The sequence below is a fragment of the Chenopodium album genome, chromosome 2 (assembly GCF_948465745.1).
Source record: "Chenopodium album chromosome 2, dcCheAlbu1.1, whole genome shotgun sequence".
Classification (NCBI taxonomy): Eukaryota; Viridiplantae; Streptophyta; class Magnoliopsida; order Caryophyllales; family Amaranthaceae; genus Chenopodium; species Chenopodium album.
Genome location: NC_137835.1, coordinates 18,641,578 through 18,659,496, shown reverse-complemented (window position 1 = coordinate 18,659,496; position 17,919 = coordinate 18,641,578). Strand labels below are relative to the sequence as shown.

Genomic DNA, 17,919 nt, shown 5'->3' with positions numbered 1-17,919 from the left:
AAATATTTGATTATTTTTATATATATATATAAAAAAAATAAAAAAATAAAATAAAAAACATACATACATACATGTATTAGTTGTATTTTGTATATGTTATACTGGAAAGTTGTATAAATTATAGGGGTGTTATTGTAATGTGTATGTAAAGCTCTTGGGTCCCCTCTTCATAAATGCACCTTTATAAAGGATGGGTTGCACCACTAAAGTTGTCACAGTTTAGTTGTTCTTTCAGTTTTCTTCTTCAAAGAGATCACCACTTCCTCCTCTTTCTCTCTCCTCTCTTAAATTTCTTCATCTTTCAAACTTTGCCACCTGCAAATTCAACTTACCAATACAACTAAAAAAGGTAACTCCCATAACTAACTATTCTCAATTTTTTTGTTTTTAATATAAGCTTCTTTATTTGGTTATTTCAAGATTTATACCAATAATTTAATCTTTGTTGTTTTTGTTACAATAGTAACATCATGTTACACTATATTACATGTACATAACATATATGTACTTACTGTGTGCGTGCATGGCGTGCGCTTCTTATCATTCTTGTGTGTAGGAAATTAAATTATTATTAAACTAGTGCGTAGCACAAATGATGGACAAGGTAAATTCCACGATGGGCTTAGTCCGAACAAAATCGGACCAACTAGTGGAGTCGATGGCAGCAGCAATGGCGGCAATGAAATCCCCGCCATCAGGGGACGGGAGTATGGTGCCTACGGCTGATGGATCGCGTAAATCGAGCCGTAGGATAACCTCTCCCGGAGTGAATAGCAGCAGTAGGAACTACAACAACAATAGTCACATTAGGAAAACAAGGAGTGCTCAATTGAAACTTGATATTGATGATCTTAGCAATGGGGCAGCCCTAAGTAGAGCCTCTAGTGCTAGCTTGGGTCTCTCCTTCTCCTTCACTGGCTTTAGCGTTCCTCCTGAGGATATTGCTGATTCTAAGCCCTTCAGTGACGATGATATTCGTAAGTCCTGTTAACTCATACTCCCTCTGTCTCTAAATATTGTTCTTTATTTTTTTCATCAGACAATCACCGTCATATTAAAAATTAAGAATAATTTTTAAAAACAGAGAGAGTATTTTAATAAAGATTGCCAAAAAAAAAAAACACTCATTTTCCTCCATTATAAATTAATACTATTAAGTATATAGATTATGTTTATTTTTTGTGTCAAAATAAGCCATTTTAGTTGATTATTATAATAGGTAATAGTGTTTTTATAAGCTAATTATGAAAATCGAGCATAACTCGATTACTAACTAGTTTATGTTTTTATTGTGTGGAAAATAAATTATTTTGAATTTGTGGTAAATTATCAACTACGTATATAATTATAGTTTACTTAATGTCCAACTTGGTTAATATTGGAAAAGTATATAATTAAAGAAAACAATGGAAATACTTGGGTGAAGTATGCTAGAACATACTAATCTTTAAGATGACAACTTGTGCATGGTTTAGAAAATGACTAGCTACTACTCATAATGACTTCAAAAAGGGCTATGTAAATTTCCTTTTCTGTTTTTTCTAGTATTGACAAGTGGAAATTTCTATTTTCCAGTTGGGTGGATGATATTTAAAATTTAGTCAATTATCATCATTTTTTATTTTAGATTTTAATGAATAGAAAAAGAGAGATTGTAAAGATTATTTCTCAAATCAATAATAGAGCCAAATAATATCCTACAAAATCTAAGAAAATCAAAATGAAAATTGTACTCCATAATATATAATACATAGTAGTAATTAATAAAGTTAGAAATAAATAATATAGAGTCCAAACAATTTGGTTCACTATTGATTATTCCATTAAACTTAATTATAAAATTGTATATATGTATAAATGATAATTTGATAGCAGTAGATAAATTGCCTGCCAAATAAAAAGTAGGGTTAGTTGTTAATCTGTTATTATTGGTGAATCACTGGATAAAGTCCCTCCTAAAAAGTTATCTAAAAATGATTAGGTTATAATTTTAAGTTTTTGATACAAAATATTACTCCCTCTTTTCTTATTTCACTTTATAAATAATTACTTAATTAGGTATAGAAAATATTTAGTTACCATTTGTAATACTCATATATCATTACATTTGAGATAAAGACATAGAAGCGTTTCAAATTAAAAAAAAAAAGATATTTTATATAATAAAAAGTACTTATTAAACATTTTTTTTATACAATACAACTTTATTATAAAAAGCATGATGACTTTTTTTTTTTAAAGTAGTCAATAATATAATCAGTTAATCACTCATGATGATATTCAATCCAAACATCAGTAATATCCCTAATACTTTACTTATACTATAACCCTAGGAATTAGTAAGTCTTATCACTTGTTAGATTATAGGTATAAGTCCTGAGGGTACGCTTTATAGGCAATGATTAGAGAAGGTAAGACTATTAAAAAATAAAAAATAAAAAATAAAAAATAAATTAATGTGAAGGCAGCGCGAAATCTTAAATGAAACGGACTTATAACAACTTACTTCTGCGAGACTAAGTCCGCGGCTCGGGTCGTCTATTACTAGTTGTCAAAAAATTAGTGTTCCGCAAATGATGGATTGGTCCTAATTGATGTTAAACACAAGTAGTCAAGTAGCTAGTAGTGAGAAACAGTTGATAGCAACCTACCAAACATGAACGGCCATCACTATACTTTAATGTGAAACCAGCAACTATATGGTAAAATAAGGGGTCCACTGTCTACATTAAAAGAAAAACTTCTGGTAGTCTTTGTTTCCCAATATTAACGTTTAATATATGGCCAAGAAATGTAAAAATTATATATGGACCATACAAATAATAATATAATGTGTATTTTCCAAGTTTATTTTTTATGATATGTCAAATTTCATGATTTTATTTTCAATGATAAACACCTTGATTGATCTACAAAACAAAAGAACGTACAACCCAGGAGACAACGGTCTTTGTTAGTAGAAAAGTTTACCTTTGTTTTCCACCTCTAGTCTTTGTATTATGGGACCTCTTTATATTTTATGCTACACCCACTTGGATTCTATTTAGTACCGACTAGGACATGCCCTTCGCTACATATGTACTGCATTGTCCACGCACGGTAGTACGTTCATTACTCCTCGACTACTCGTTCAACTTATCTTATTTTTAAGAGTACAATTGACATATGAGTATAGGTATACCTAAGGTTAATGTTTTAGACCATTCGTAAATGACTGGATGGTGAAATCGTTATTTAATGACGTACTTATTTATCCTTACATTACAGCCACTAGATTGTGTACCTTTTGGAAGTAATATATATAGAGAGTACGAAAATATTACAATTCTTTTATCCTTAGATAGCATTTGATAGCTGAGGGAAGCTTGATTGTCGTTATTTCAGCAAACTAATTGAGGTTGATTTATCGACTCACTTCAAAACAAACATTGAGCCTTATCATCATCAAATATATACGTCTTCACAACTGTCTTGGTTTGTTTTTGTTGGGAGAGGCTGTCATTTTGACTTTATTTTTTTGTTTGTTTTTGGGAAAAGGCTGGAAAATATGTTTAAACAAACAAAGTAAACAACAAAATCCTGACTAAAAGCAATCTTACAGTGTAACTATTTACTTGAATTGCCAATTCATACACCCCATAGGGCCAATCAAATTAATAAATCTTAAAATATGTCTAATCAGGTCAAGATCAAACTCAATATGAAACTTTATCAAGTCAAGTTAGTTACCTCTAAATAAAGAAGTCATTTACACGTCTTATGTATCGTACCTGTCTTTCTTACATATTATAATCTGTGATTATTATTTCTAGACAAGAAGGGCGAAGTAACTCAAGTAAGTATATAGTTAGCCATCTGTATTTATCCAAAACTCATAGTCATTATGGACCAACCTTAGTCCTTTTGTTTGACACATAATCCATTAAAGCCAATCATGCATAAAAAAGTGCTATATGGTATGCTCCCCAACAATTTTTGAAAAATTGAAATCCATGTTAACTTGTTGAACTGAAATCCACTGAGAAAAATGGAATCCATTACTTTAGCCAATCAAGCTTAACTTTACACACGTCCACTCAAGCTTGGTTTATTATGGCCAATTATTTAGATTCAAAGTTTATCAACTGATATTAACAATTCAACCTACCAGGTGACTCATGAGATCATAGTGGACCATTATTTTCAAAATCCTCCTTCCAACATCACCTGATAAAAAGTGTACGAACCGCCAGGCTCCCTCGTATAGAAGCTTGAATGTTCGGAAAAAGTTGTCACATTTTCAAAATTAGAATTAGACAATACTTAAATTTCATATCTTCCACTTGCTAAAATAAAGTGGTAGAGAAAGTACAGATAGAAGAAAAACTACTTTGTACTTCGTATTATAATGTGTAAAGGAATGCTCCATAAATTTAAATAAAATCATGGTGCATGTTTAGTTATAAGGATGGTAACATTATACTGCATATCATGACTATTACCAATACATGGTCTAAACTCTAAAGACTCTAAGCTTGATTGATCATATATCGTTTATTCATTTGTACATTATTTATTGTTTTTCAGTCAAAAACCCAGATGATTTTACAATAGATTAATTCAACATTTCAATTACACCCTCAATAAACTCAGAATAATGACATAGTTAAAAAATATGGAGAGAAATTTTATATGGTGGCTTTTAACAAGTGAAATTGAAAAGAACATGCATTTTGGTTGTTGCAGCTGAGGATCTTGAAGCGGGAACACGTAGGAAGAGACTCGACGCAGAGCCAACTTTTCCAATCTATCTGAAGGTAATAACATGTGTATACTAACACTACTAATACAAGTATATTGCAGACATCATTTTTGTCTGCCTTCCCTCTAAATGTCAGCAAACAAGCATTCTCAATAGTGTTGATCATCCTGCATTTTTGCTACGAAAAGGCAGCATGTATTCTTTCGCTTACTACCTATGTATCTGAACAGGCCCGGGGGTTGGAGATTTTAGCTACACACTGATCAACGGAATCCCAATGCATTGAATATGGCTAATTAATCATGGTCAGGTTCAGTCTTGTACACCGTATGACAGTATGTACAAGACATCTATTACTACCATTTCCCGAACATGATTAGATCACACAAACTACTGGTTAGAAACTAGTTTAGAAGACCGAGGTAGACATAATGCCCCTTTTACTCGTAGGGAGGGTAGGGAAGAAACGAGCGAGAGAGCAACCTCTGGTGGCTATTTTTGTGCATGAGATTTCCTTCAAACCAGTTTGATGCTATTATCGATTAACTATGAGAGGAATACTAATACGAGTTGATTATTGACTGAAATCTTGCAGTTTAAAGAAGTTACATACAAGGTTGTTCTCAAAGGATTTTCAAATACAGAAGAGAAGCAAGTCTTACATGGAATCACAGGTTCAGTGAATCCTGGAGAAGTGCTGGCTCTGATGGGCCCTTCAGGAAGCGGGAAGACTACGCTGTTGAATGTTCTTGGAGGAAGGTTAACTCAGCCCAAAGCCGGAGGTTCTGTTACGTATAATGATCAGCCATACTCAAAACTCCTGAAAAGCAGGCAAGTACAAGTGTTAAATAATTCACTAATTAATAATAATATCATTAAGATTGATGAGATATTCAAATTTAAAGGCATATACCAACTTATGACACTTGCAGGATAGGGTTTGTGACTCAAGATGATGTTCTATATCCTCACCTCACTGTGAGAGAAACCCTTACGTATGCTGCATACTTACGGCTGCCAAAAAAATTAACGAAGAAAGAAAAGGAACAACGAGCTATGGATGTCATTTGCGAGCTAGGGTTGGAGAGGTAACCTTCCCTTGTTACAAAGGTTTGTGGATATGATGTAAAGGAATAGTGCATTCTAGGGAGAATTGCAGATTCCTTATACCAATCCTTCGCAAAGAAGAACTGTCGATAATCTGAAATATTACATATATACATGTGCAGATGTCAGGACACAATGATAGGCGGTTCCTTTGTTCGTGGAGTTTCAGGTGGAGAAAGGAAGAGAGTTTGTATTGGTAATGAGATATTAATCAACCCTTCCCTTCTCTTCCTAGATGAACCAACCTCAGGCTTGGATTCTACAACCGCCTTAAGGATCATCCAGGTGTTGCAAGATATAGCCGAGGTAAAGTAACACATGCTATGTTTGATTATACTTATCAAATTTGTAATGAACAAGAAGTTCAAATACAAATCTTTCAGAAAACATATGACAGTTGACACTGATATCATAGTCTTCAAAACTTGAAGATATATAACACCAATTCCCAATTCATGCATCTTTATAACAATTCATGCATATTTGTAGGATGGGAAGACGGTCATAACTACAATCCACCAACCATCAAGCAGACTTTTTCACAAGTTTGACAAACTAATCCTTCTCGGAAAAGGAAGCTTGCTTTATTTTGGAAAGGCATCAAACGTGATGAGCTATTTTGCTACCATAGGGTGTACCCCTCTGATATCCATGAATCCAGCAGAATTCCTGCTAGACCTTGCCAATGGGAACATAAATGACGTAACTGTACCATCAGAATTAGATGATAAAGTACACATGGACGACCCAGAAACTGAAAGACCGAATGGTAAACCATCTGCTGCAGTTATCCATGAGGTAAGTCAGCCCTGACTCTCAGACACACTATAACACAAACAGGTTGGACAACGAAGAGAAAAGGCAGTCACACTCGTGATTTTTTACTGTCCTTACGAGATTGATTTAATTTAGTTCAATAGACAGTGTGTTAAAAGGATCCTAAAGTACAATCACATCTAAAAATATAGAAATTTCTAAAAAAAAAAAACTTGAGCAATATAGCTCCACTATTGATAAAAACACACCTCTAGTCTAAAATGGAAGGATGTATTATAAATTTTCTATATGTTTGCATTAAAGACATGGAATGAATTTGATAATTCTGATATTCTCCATTGAAATACAACAGAGTCACATTCTTAGCATTATGCACAGGTATATGGTATATCTAATACTGAAAGGAAGTACAAGACATTAAAATGACATAACAACTTAACAAGAGGAACATACTATTTTGAGGGAAGAGAGTTAAGAGTCAGGTATTACAGCAAATGTCTCATATAAGATTTTATTGCAGTATCTTGTGGAGTCCTACGAATCACGAGTAGCAGAGAAAGAAAAGAGGAAGCTTGGAATCCCTATACCAATAAATGAAGAAATGAAGTTGAAATTATCATCTGTGAAGCGAGAATGGGGAGCAACCTGGTTTCAACAATATTCAATTTTATTCAAGAGGGGAATCAAAGAGCGAAGGCATGAGTATTTTAGCTGGCTGCGGGTTACCCAAGTTTTGGCCACAGCAGTTGTACTCGGGTTACTTTGGTGGCAGTCAGATAGCAAAACTGAGAAGGGACTAGAGGATCAGGTATACTCAAATCGCAGTCCACGATTTCATATCTTATTCCTTCCTAAATTTTAACAAGAATATTCCTATAGTGAAGAGTGATCTTTACAGCTTTACTGATATCATGAAAATTACTAGAGGGTATATAAAACCATGAAGTCAGCCATTACCATACAACAGAGATATTCTAACCAGACTGATCTTTCGACCTTTGCAGGCAGGGCTGCTTTTCTTTATCGCTGTTTTTTGGGGTTTCTTTCCCGTCTTCACAGCAATTTTTGCATTCCCTCAAGAGAGAGCAATGCTTCAGAAAGAAAGAGCAGCTGACATGTATCGATTAAGTGCCTATTTCCTTGCAAGAACGACAAGTGACCTACCACTCGATCTTGTGCTTCCAGTTCTCTTCCTGCTAGTAGTCTACTTCATGGCAGGCCTAAGGCCTGATGCAGGAACTTTTTTTCTAACAGTACTGACAGTTTTCCTCTGCATTGTAGCTGCACAGGTAATTTTCTTCAACTGTCTGTTCACAAAGTTCAGTCGGGAGATTTCCTAGCATTATCTGGTAGAAATCACTTTTTTACGACGATTTGCTGCAATGACAGGGACTTGGATTGGCAATAGGAGCTTCTCTAATGGACATTAAGAAGGCAACAACTCTAGGTTCTGTAACAGTAATGACCTTCATGTTGGCTGGTGGATACTTTGTAAAGGTACGCATAAAATCAATGTTTACAGGGCACTATATTCCCTTATTTACCAATCCCAACTCTATAATGACAATTGCACTCTACTGACCATTAATAACTGTCGTTCTTTGTCTGCAGAAAGTTCCGATATTCATATCATGGATCCGTTACCTTTCTTTCAACTACCACACCTATCGGCTGCTTCTCAAAGTACATTATGAGAATCACATTCAACCCACAAATTTGATGAAATTTGACAGTGGCTTAATGGAGGTTGGTGCTCTGATTGCCATGGTCTTTGGCTACCGATTATTAGCATACATAGCCCTTAGGAGAATGCGGCTTCAATAATAAGCTATACCCACGGACCTATTCATTGGATTACAAGCAGCGCAGCCTCCAAATTTTTCTCCGATTCCAAATGCCTACCAGGGAGAAATCTGTCATAGTCACTGTCAAAAAGGGTAAGAAGAAAAGGCCAGCCTAGCAAAGATGCTGATCCAACTCCAGTTCTCCAAGTACTTTTAGTTATTACTTCAGCCAATGTAACAAAGAGCATAGAGAAGTTAAATGTCAGTTGCTTATAAGTGTAGCGATAATGTGCAAAATATATCTTGAGATAAGCTTTTTTCTAGTAATATCACTCTCAAATTCTCAACTTTATCCTAAGTTTAATGTTAGTTCTCTCTAATTGATGTAAACAGCTTCGAGTAATGGAAAAACAGTTTGAAGTAAAATTAGTTAGTTAAGCTTGTTGAAGCAGAATAATCATTCTATATGTAGAGCATTAAGTACACTTGAAGGTGTGTGCATGTACAAGAATCAAGTATAAGCAACTATATTAACAAAAAAAAAAAGTGTTTTGATGACTTATTAACAAACAAAATAATAGTACACATGATTTCACCTCAGCATCTGCGGCTCTACTTTTCAACGTGAAATGAATCAATTCAGAGCCCTGTGATGCAACATCTTTTTTTCTGGTCCAAAAAGTATATTCTTTGCATGAAACACCTCAAAACTTTGTTCACCTTCACTTGAACAAAGTATCAGTATGCAGCCCCATGCAATGCACCCAATAACCATGCTTCACTTTTACAAGTATTCAGGCCAATGTTCTAAACCAGCGAAGCAAGCCGAGCAGAGCAGCATCTAATGCAGGGGAGGATTTCTCAATCCCTACAAACAAAAAACAATATTAAATCATTTTATCACCCCGTATACATTTGAATATAAACAGAATAAATGAATATATGCAAGTAAATTTTCTGCATTTTCTGTCACAATTTAACAGCTAGGGCTGATAAAGAACTTCATCTAATATTTACTAATGCTCGGATAATACTAACCGATATCAGCAGCCACTCTATGAGCACACATTATTCCTGAAAAGGCCACAGCTATGACCCCTTGCCCAGGGAAACAGCTATCACCAACACAGTAAAGGCCATCTACAGCCTGCAATTACAACAATAGAGCCTCATTCACAAATCAAGATACAAGTGGAAATTATGGAGTGTCAAACCCAAAACTTTCAGCTAACCGTCGTATTGAATGGCATTCCCAATAAGCCTTTAGGAACTGAGCGTGGCATAGGTCCATACGTGCCACTATCACGAGCCAAAAACCGTCTGTGTGTTTTAGGAGAGCCAACCTACAATGAGGATACATTTAAATATTTTAAAAGCAATCTAGGAGAGAGAAAAGAGAAAATGATGTATGAAGTAGTATAAATTAAATTTTGCATTTATGAAATTCCAATACTGCAGCAGGAAAGATACAATAAAGGATTTTCAATGTTGATGCTTTGCTGTTTGACAAAACTCCACTATAGAGACTATTTATTACTTTCCATATTGTCATATTGATATTCCCCCGTTGGTGACCCAGGGTAGTAACAACAAATCCACTTAGATGATTCAACACTAACGCCATGTCAATGTTGAATCTTTGTTCAAAGGGTGACATGTCAAACAAGAATGAATTTTCAAACTCAAGTCACTAAAGTTAGAATGTGAAAACACAGATCTTAAAGTGAAAATCGTCATAGCTAAGCTACCGAAATTGAAATATTCCTGAATTAAATGTGCATTAGTCTATATCTTCAAAAGCTATTTTTATATACTGTATGTAAAATAAAATCACAAAAAAAAAAAAAAAAAAAAAAAACTCCGTAAATAAATAAAAATCTAAATAGAAGGGTGATTAACAACATTAAACCTTCAAAACAGTTAGAATTAATGTCTATCAAATGATTTTATCCCTCATCAATCTCTTACTTCTTAGATTCAGTCTTTGTGGCATCAGAGACTACTCAACCAGAATAAAACAACCCAACAAGGAAACATACAAGCAGAAAAGGGGCAATGATCAAAGCTTGATTTAAATACTTGGAAAAGGGCACACACTAAACCAGCATTACAGTTTAAGAGAGAAGGGGTTAACATATTAGTTAAATGCCCTCAATTCATAATTTTGCGGAAAGCTGGATTTTTCTATACCAATACCTCTTTAAACAGTATGGATGATTTAAGCCCTGGAAAAAGTTTCTTTTCTAATCTGCTTATGATTTCATCAGCAATGAGCTCCTTTTTTGTTGTAGTCCGATGGAGATAATCCCTGCGACATCAAAAACTGGATTATTAGGTTCCCCCAATCCCTTCGGACATATTAAGATTTCAATATGTTCCAAGTACTTTTAGAAACTTTAGAATTTAAAAGGAACAAAGAATTACAATAAAAATAAATAAATTAAGATGCAATCTCCTCTAAAAAAAGGAAATAAATAAGTCTAGAATAAGTAACAAAGTCATAATTTAAGGTGCACCTGCCAGTCATCAATGGAGGAAGTTGTAAATATATGGAGAATGTGATGTCCACTTGGGGCTAATGAAGAATCGAGAATGGTGGGAATGCTCAAGAATATACTGCCATAAGGCTCCTCTAGATTTTTCCAATCACTCTGTAAGCAAAGAAACAGCAGCATTAGTTGATTTGTGCCTCAATATAGCACCATAAGGTCCATAACTAAATGTATGTCATCAGACACATCACCTCAAGAACAAAGTGGTGACAATCTGTATCTGGAGGTAATACTTCAGCCTTGACTCCCATGTGTATTGAAAGAAAGGATGGAGCTTTAACATATAATTTCTGAAAATCTTCCTCTTCTTTTGGCAGATGTTCGGCTTTTAGAAGTTTGCCTATAGTAAAGATAATAGTGAATGTTACTGATGCAAAAGCTAAACTGCCAACTTCCAATTAAAGGAGTGAGTTCCTTCTTCCTTGCCCAAACTTACCAAAGGTATCCCATCTAGTAGCATTTGATATGATGGTTCTGGCATAATATTCACTTCCATCAGACAGTCTCACTCCAACCTGTAAAATTAATACATAAATGCCATTAACACGAAGCCACCAATCTGAGTTTCCTAGTTTGCCTTCCAAGTCTCCAATCATTAACAATATTCCCGCATCTTAAGCTAACTCAGAACTTACAGCCTTTCCATGCTCCAGAATGATGTTTTTAACATTTGCTTTGTAAAGAATGTTGCTTCCGTGATCAACGAGACCTTGTGCCAGGGATTTGGCAATTTTACCAACGCCGCCAACAGGATAGTTGATCCCTCCAAAATGCCTATCACATAAAACCTATCATAAAGCATATTAAATGATAAAGAAACTAAAAAAATTATTAGAACTGGAAAAGGAAAATGAAATATCTTACCATACTTGCATTTATCATAGGAGTTTGCATAGCATTAACAGTGCTGACGATAAAACACTGCAGAACATGATTACCCATTATATCAAACTGTAATCTTCTACACTATGTTATAAGGCATGCCAATGATTGAATTTTTAAGTTAACAAACTTGAGTTACCTCAGCATCTATGAAAGACAGCAGTTGAGGATCTTTGATGTATTTACGGGCAATTGCTCCAGCATTTTGAGGCAAATAATAGGCTGCAAGTGCAATTGGCATCTAGAAATTAACTCCAAAAAACCATGATTTATTCTTAGAAAGTCAGAATGTCATTATAGATTTAGGGAATTACATGTCTATGAGCAAAGAATGGTATGAAAATTGAAGTCTTTTTTTTTCAGCATAAAATTCAAGAGCAATGCAAAGTGGCACTTACTTTACATTTTGGCTATCTTATCCATAATATCGAATTAAATCTCTAAAAAGCCAAGAAATTCTCTTTATCTTTCAAAACAATAGACACAAAGACAAGCATAAATTCAACTCTAATCAATTGATAAGTAAATTAGCAAAAAAATACTCCCTTCTTTATGAAAAGTGGTTTATTTGTCCATTTATTGTGGTTATTTTAACCCGATTTTGTTGTCGTTTTCCCTATTTAATTCCCTTCGTAACTCCTTTTTGTATATAATTGTAGCCTTTGGCATCCCCGATCCCTTTTAAGTGTGTGTTCGGGTTTGTAGATGCAACGAGAAATTATGGATTTAGCATGAACATGAGGACTACTTTAAGGAGGCATGCACCATTCAAGGAGCGGGCGTGAACAATAGGAGGGGGCGCTCCTATTCTGTGCACCACAAACTGCCTTGGCCTGATCTGAGTAAAGCGGGCGTGCACCTCTTATGGAGCGGGCGTGCAACTCTTATGGAGCGGGCACTCCTAATTCTTGAACTACATTCTGCCTCCCCCCCTGCATCCCAAGGAGCAGGAACGCATTACAGGAGCAGCAGCAATCCTCCCAGATCCTTCATATTCTGCCAGCCTACTGCAGTAAGAGCAGGCGTGCAAGGAGTCCAAGAACGAGCACTCCTAGCCCTAGAACGGACGCTCCTCCTGTAAACCCGGTTTTCTCGACGGAATTTTCTATGTAATTTTCGGGGGTATAATTACCACCCTTGGCCTCATTTTTACGGATCCTCTTTTCCCTTTAGCTTTCTTAGGCCCTTATCTCTTAGTTAGTGCTTCAAACTCTCATTAATTAGCTTAATTTCTGAGTATTTCTCTAAAGTCAATCATTTGTACTACTTTAATTGAAGTTTGTGTTCTTGATTTCAACAATTCCTCTCAACTTTGAAGCTTCTTAAGTAATCTATTTCCTCTAACTCTCTTTCTTTTATGTTTTTATTTACTTTGAATTGTTAATTTCTCTTTTAATTTTGTTTATTATTGTTGTATGTTCAATCTACTTCCACCTTATCACTTCTCTCAACTTCTTAAATTAATGCTAGAATTAGAACTTGTAGCTATGTTGTTCTTCACCATGATTAGTAGTAGTTCCTTAGCTAGGGGTTAGGTTAAGACCCAATCAAACCATGAGTTGAAGAATTGTAAGTGCTTGCATGTTCACCGGGTTGATAATTGATATTTGATTGTTAAAGGATTGGTTATTTGCATGTGTAATTAGATGGCCACTAATTGGTCATGTCTTCACTTCTATGCTTGCATTGAATGATGAGGTTTAGTTGTGAGCTTTTTCTTGATTATAGTTCCTTATTTAGATGTAGTAGTCTTAGTTGAAATAATTAGGTGAGAGATCCCAATTATTTGTGCCTTATTGCTTTCTCAAACCGACCGAAAGACAAACCCGAGTTAGTAGTCTACTTTTGATCATTGAGACTTGGTTGACCTATCATGTTAGTTGAGTTTTGGTTTAGGGGTGCTTAGTGTTGTGACTTCGAAAGAAGACAATGTTGATATCCCATTTCATCACCAAAGTTTGATTCATATTTGTCAATTGTATTGATCTTGTAAAGAAATAAACTAAACTTACCAAATACCAAAGAGATTTTTTTTTTTTTTTTTGAACGAGTGAGATTTTTTTTTTTTTTTAACGAATGAGATTTGTTTTGAGAAAAAGATATTATGTAGATTTTATTTATTTCTATCTTCTATGCTTTCCTAATTAGATGACATTTGTAATTAGGAAACTAAATAGATTTTAGGTATAATCAATCTAGGATTATTTAGGATTGGGAGCAAGTAAAATATCCTAATTGAAGTGGGTTTCTAGCTTGGCCTATATAACATGGTTTAAGCTTACTAGAAAGTTAAATGATGATTTATTGATGAGGAAAAATCATTAAGAGGGTTAAAATAATGATGGTTTATCAGGGTAAATATAATGATGGTTTATTGAGGAGGAAAATCATCAAAGAGGGTTATTGTCTTATTTTGTAGGAACTTAATAAAACAATATTTTGTTTAAGGGGAAGAAATCTAAATTCCTAATAAACATTTTCTCTTTAATTATCGTGTTTTGCTAACATTTCTATTTTGTGTTTGAGGGTGAATTCCCAAATCGTTCCATTACAAACATCCGTTATAACATATCTATCGGATTAAATATGGAAAATAACTACAAAATCGGGCTAAAATCAGCACATAAGTGGACAAATAAACCACTTATCAAATTCCCCCAAGTTACTTTGCACAAAAGAAACCGATAGATTGGTCCGCTTAAAGAAAAACACATGCATGGATAAAAGAATCCTTGAGCAATAAAACTCGAACATGAGGTATATGCCTAAGATCAACCACGGTCATGACTAGCCAAGGCCTAGCTAACCACAGTAATTAAATTGTTTTAGTAGCACAGAGTTAAATGCAAAGACAACCACAATTATTTTCAAGTTTCAACACTCATGGAGGAAGAATCAGAGTAACTCAGCACATGATATCTTTTTTTGGTTATAGTACCACCCAAACATATCAGATCTTTTTGTCACTACAAAGTAGAAACTCATAGTTCCACCATCCTAAACTTATCTTCATTATTTGATGAAATTGTTTCTAGGATCTCAAGTAAGTACTTACCAAGGGTTAAGCATTCAAGGGGCTTCTGAAAAAACTGCCCAAAAAGGTAGATTGGCTCCTCAAGTGACTTCAGCTCCAATGAGTTCAGGGCATTAAAGATCTACGTAATTCATACTATTAATAACACCAATGGTCGACAACGGAAGAACCCAAGTTCAAGATTAGCCACAGAAGCATAACTCAAAACTGACCTTCCAGCACTTTCCATAAAATTTCAAAATTCCGTCCTTCTCATGGGGAAATCTGGTAGTTAGTTCAGCAATAAAATCACTGTACTCTCTGTGCACTCGAACAGAAAGGTTATTTGGGAGGTGAAAATGAACAGTAGTCGGGTCTGGTATGACTTCCATCTTACATCCTACTGCAGCTAATGCTTGAGTGATTAAATTCAGATTACCCTGACCAATTTAAGGCATTGACCAATTTGTCAGTACTGGGGAAGTAAACTGACAAATTAAAATATAGCAAATGAAAAGGTAAATACATTGTTAATAAAAAAACATAATGCAACAAATTTTTCTCTCTTTTCTAGCTGCCTGACTATCTGTCTTCTCTCCCTCCCAGGCTCTCAATCTTCCACGTCTATCTCATGCCCCTTGTAATCATCATCTGGATGGGGCAAAATCATCATATTTTACTACCATCATCTCATAAACTTGAGCTCAAAATTGATCACGTATGCTCAAATAAACATAGTAACATTAAGCTTCCTGCTTCACAACCCCCACCCCAAATCCATTCAACACAAATTCATCTGGAATTGCAAGAGAATTCACTTGAGCCTTATTCCATTTGACTAAATTTGGATAAATTAAGTTCAAATAAATTCAGGATAAATAAGTCATGTTCAGAAAAACAAATTAAGAAAAAAAAAAAAAAAAAGGACAATTTTCAGACAAATACAAATACATAATAGTTTAAACAAAATAAGTAAAAATAATATTCAGTCAATAAAAGTTCAAACAAAATACTTCGTAAGTTAAATAGATTAGACCCTTAACATCAAATTCCAGGACTGGAATAAAAACAACAAACAAAACTTTATAAACAAGCTTTAACCCATTGACGCATCTGGTGTCTGTGAGACTTTAACAAGCAGGCAAAAAGGCCAAAGCATTATAGGATACAAAGGAAATTATTTTTATAAAATAGCATGCTTAATAAGAACATAGTATCTATCAGTGTCACATTGTATCTTAATGAAACAAAATTGTGACAACCTATGGTAACGCTACTATAGCCAATACAGCGCAGAATATGAAACATAATGGAATCAACAAGCCAACTGTTATGTCCATTGTCACATAATGGATCATTATATTAAGGAGTTAACACATAAAGCACATATTCATTGAGATAAAACTTGTTACAACATCACTCCTATGTTGCTCTTGCAAAATGCATAACATTTTATCCAATTCTCTACACTATTACATAAAACGAAAATAAGTAACATCACCAATTCATCATTACCATCATAATCTTTCATATCTATATTAATATAGAGCACATATTGCTTGCACAATAATCATTAAACTCGAAAAAGGGTTCTAATAGTCTAATCAATTCACATCAATGCCTTGAAAGTTCTATCACCACAGTAAAATATCACTAAATTCTAGTTAGCCTCAATGCTGAAATACTCAAAGCAATGCAAAACAAAGTACAGAGAGAATCAAAGGACACAAACCTTGTCACTAAACCCGAACATTACCGACGAACCGACATCGAAAGTATAGCCAGCTTTCTCATAAAACCCAGAGCTACCACCAGGGATCACATACTTCTCCAAAACCAAAACCTTGGCACCCTTGACAGCTAACTGTGTTGCTGCAACTAACCCTCCAATACCAGACCCAATCACAATTGCATCATAATTCTCCCTTTCTTTACCTTCACCACTTTCTCTCTCAACTGTTTTATCAACATTCATCACTGCTCTTAACCTATCTTCAATTCCCACCTTTTTTCTATCCACCCCATCAAACCCAAATCCCATTTTCACAGAATTAACACAATAAACCCTAAATTTTTTACTTGGTGTGTGATTCTCTGTGCCATAGAACCCTAAATTTATACTTTTGTAGCTATAATAATTACAAGATTTAATAGAGCTTCGAGGAGCCCGTAAACTGTAATTGAACTGGGTATTTGTAATTTTAGTAGAAAAACAAGGAAAAATATGATTTGTTGCTTTGATATGAGGGAATAAGTAAGAATTCGTGGAAATTTTGGGGTTGGAAGATGGTAGAAGAATTAGGGATGGAGAGTTAGCGAGGAATTGCATAGTGAATTGCGATGATGGTGGAGGAGAGAAGTGGGGTGTTAATGCTTTACTGGTTACCGTTGGTTTCCATTTCCACTAATCCATCTCCAAACTCTTTTAAAGGGGACATTTAGATTCGCAAATTGGTATAAGGTTGGAATAAAAAATGGGGTTAATATTACATTGGAAATGGATACTTAATCATTAATATTAGGGAAATTCCCATTAGTACACCCGTGGTTTTGACTTTTCCTATTGATACACTTCAAAATTTTTGTCTTCCCATCGGTACACTCATAGTTTGGTCTTTTTCCCAACCGTGACTAACACCGTTAAAAAGTATTTCATTAAGTTAAAATAATTAAGGAAAAGACTATAATACCCCTTTTAAACATCTAATGTCTTGATTTGCGTGTCGGAAATTGTTCGGTTAAAGTTTTGAGAGTCCTAGTCGTTAAGGATCCAAATTAACCTCGAAATTAGCTAAAAAAATAACGCAAATGTCTCATATGCGTGTCAAAAAATGTCTCGATTTGCGTGTCATTGCTTTTTTGTGATAATAATTGTTCGGTTAAGGTTTTAGGAGTCATTTTGACTCTTTAGGGATCTAAATCGAACACGAAATTGTCAAAAAATTAACAAAAATATCTCATTTTGCACGTCATGATATTTCTTTTTTGTTTTGTCATGAGACGCAAAACAAGACATTTTTGTTAATTTTTTGACAATTTCGAGTTCAATTTAGTTCCTTAAAG

General features: G+C 34.5%; 1 protein-coding gene and 1 pseudogene across 2 annotated transcripts; one reads left to right on the top strand and one right to left on the bottom strand.

The window, feature by feature from the left end:
- The first annotated feature begins 194 nt into the window (after positions 1–194).
- LOC145597043 (ABC transporter G family member 22-like) lies at positions 195–8,736 on the top strand. Its single transcript, XM_081653226.1, has 11 exons — positions 195–349; positions 557–977; positions 4,726–4,796; positions 5,337–5,572; positions 5,674–5,829; positions 5,971–6,154; positions 6,338–6,646; positions 7,146–7,433; positions 7,630–7,914; positions 8,015–8,122; positions 8,237–8,736. Exons 2-11 carry the CDS (start codon positions 593–595, stop codon positions 8,447–8,449), a joined length of 2,235 nt encoding a protein of 744 aa, XP_081509352.1. The 5' UTR covers positions 195–349; positions 557–592; the 3' UTR covers positions 8,450–8,736.
- Positions 8,737–8,812: 76 nt separating this feature from the next.
- Positions 8,813–17,259, bottom strand: LOC145597049 (prolycopene isomerase, chloroplastic-like; annotated as a pseudogene). The gene is made up of 13 exons (XR_014103303.1): positions 16,589–17,259; positions 15,090–15,296; positions 14,899–14,998; positions 11,983–12,065; positions 11,826–11,882; positions 11,597–11,749; positions 11,398–11,476; positions 11,153–11,301; positions 10,926–11,060; positions 10,606–10,717; positions 9,642–9,752; positions 9,448–9,556; positions 8,813–9,277 (listed from the first exon to the last, which is right to left on the bottom strand). The product of XR_014103303.1 is annotated as a prolycopene isomerase, chloroplastic-like (transcript).
- Positions 17,260–17,919: the final 660 nt, after the last annotated feature.

Excerpts from the sequence above, each read along its gene's own strand:
- LOC145597043 (XM_081653226.1), top strand. The coding sequence starts at position 593 with ATGATGGACAAGGTAAATTCCACGATGGGCTTAGTCCGAACAAAATCG. Across the intron at positions 978-4,725 it reads CTTCAGTGACGATGATATTC|CTGAGGATCTTGAAGCGGGA; the intron begins GTAAGTCCTGTT and ends TGGTTGTTGCAG. Across the intron at positions 7,915-8,014 it reads TCTGCATTGTAGCTGCACAG|GGACTTGGATTGGCAATAGG; the intron begins GTAATTTTCTTC and ends CTGCAATGACAG.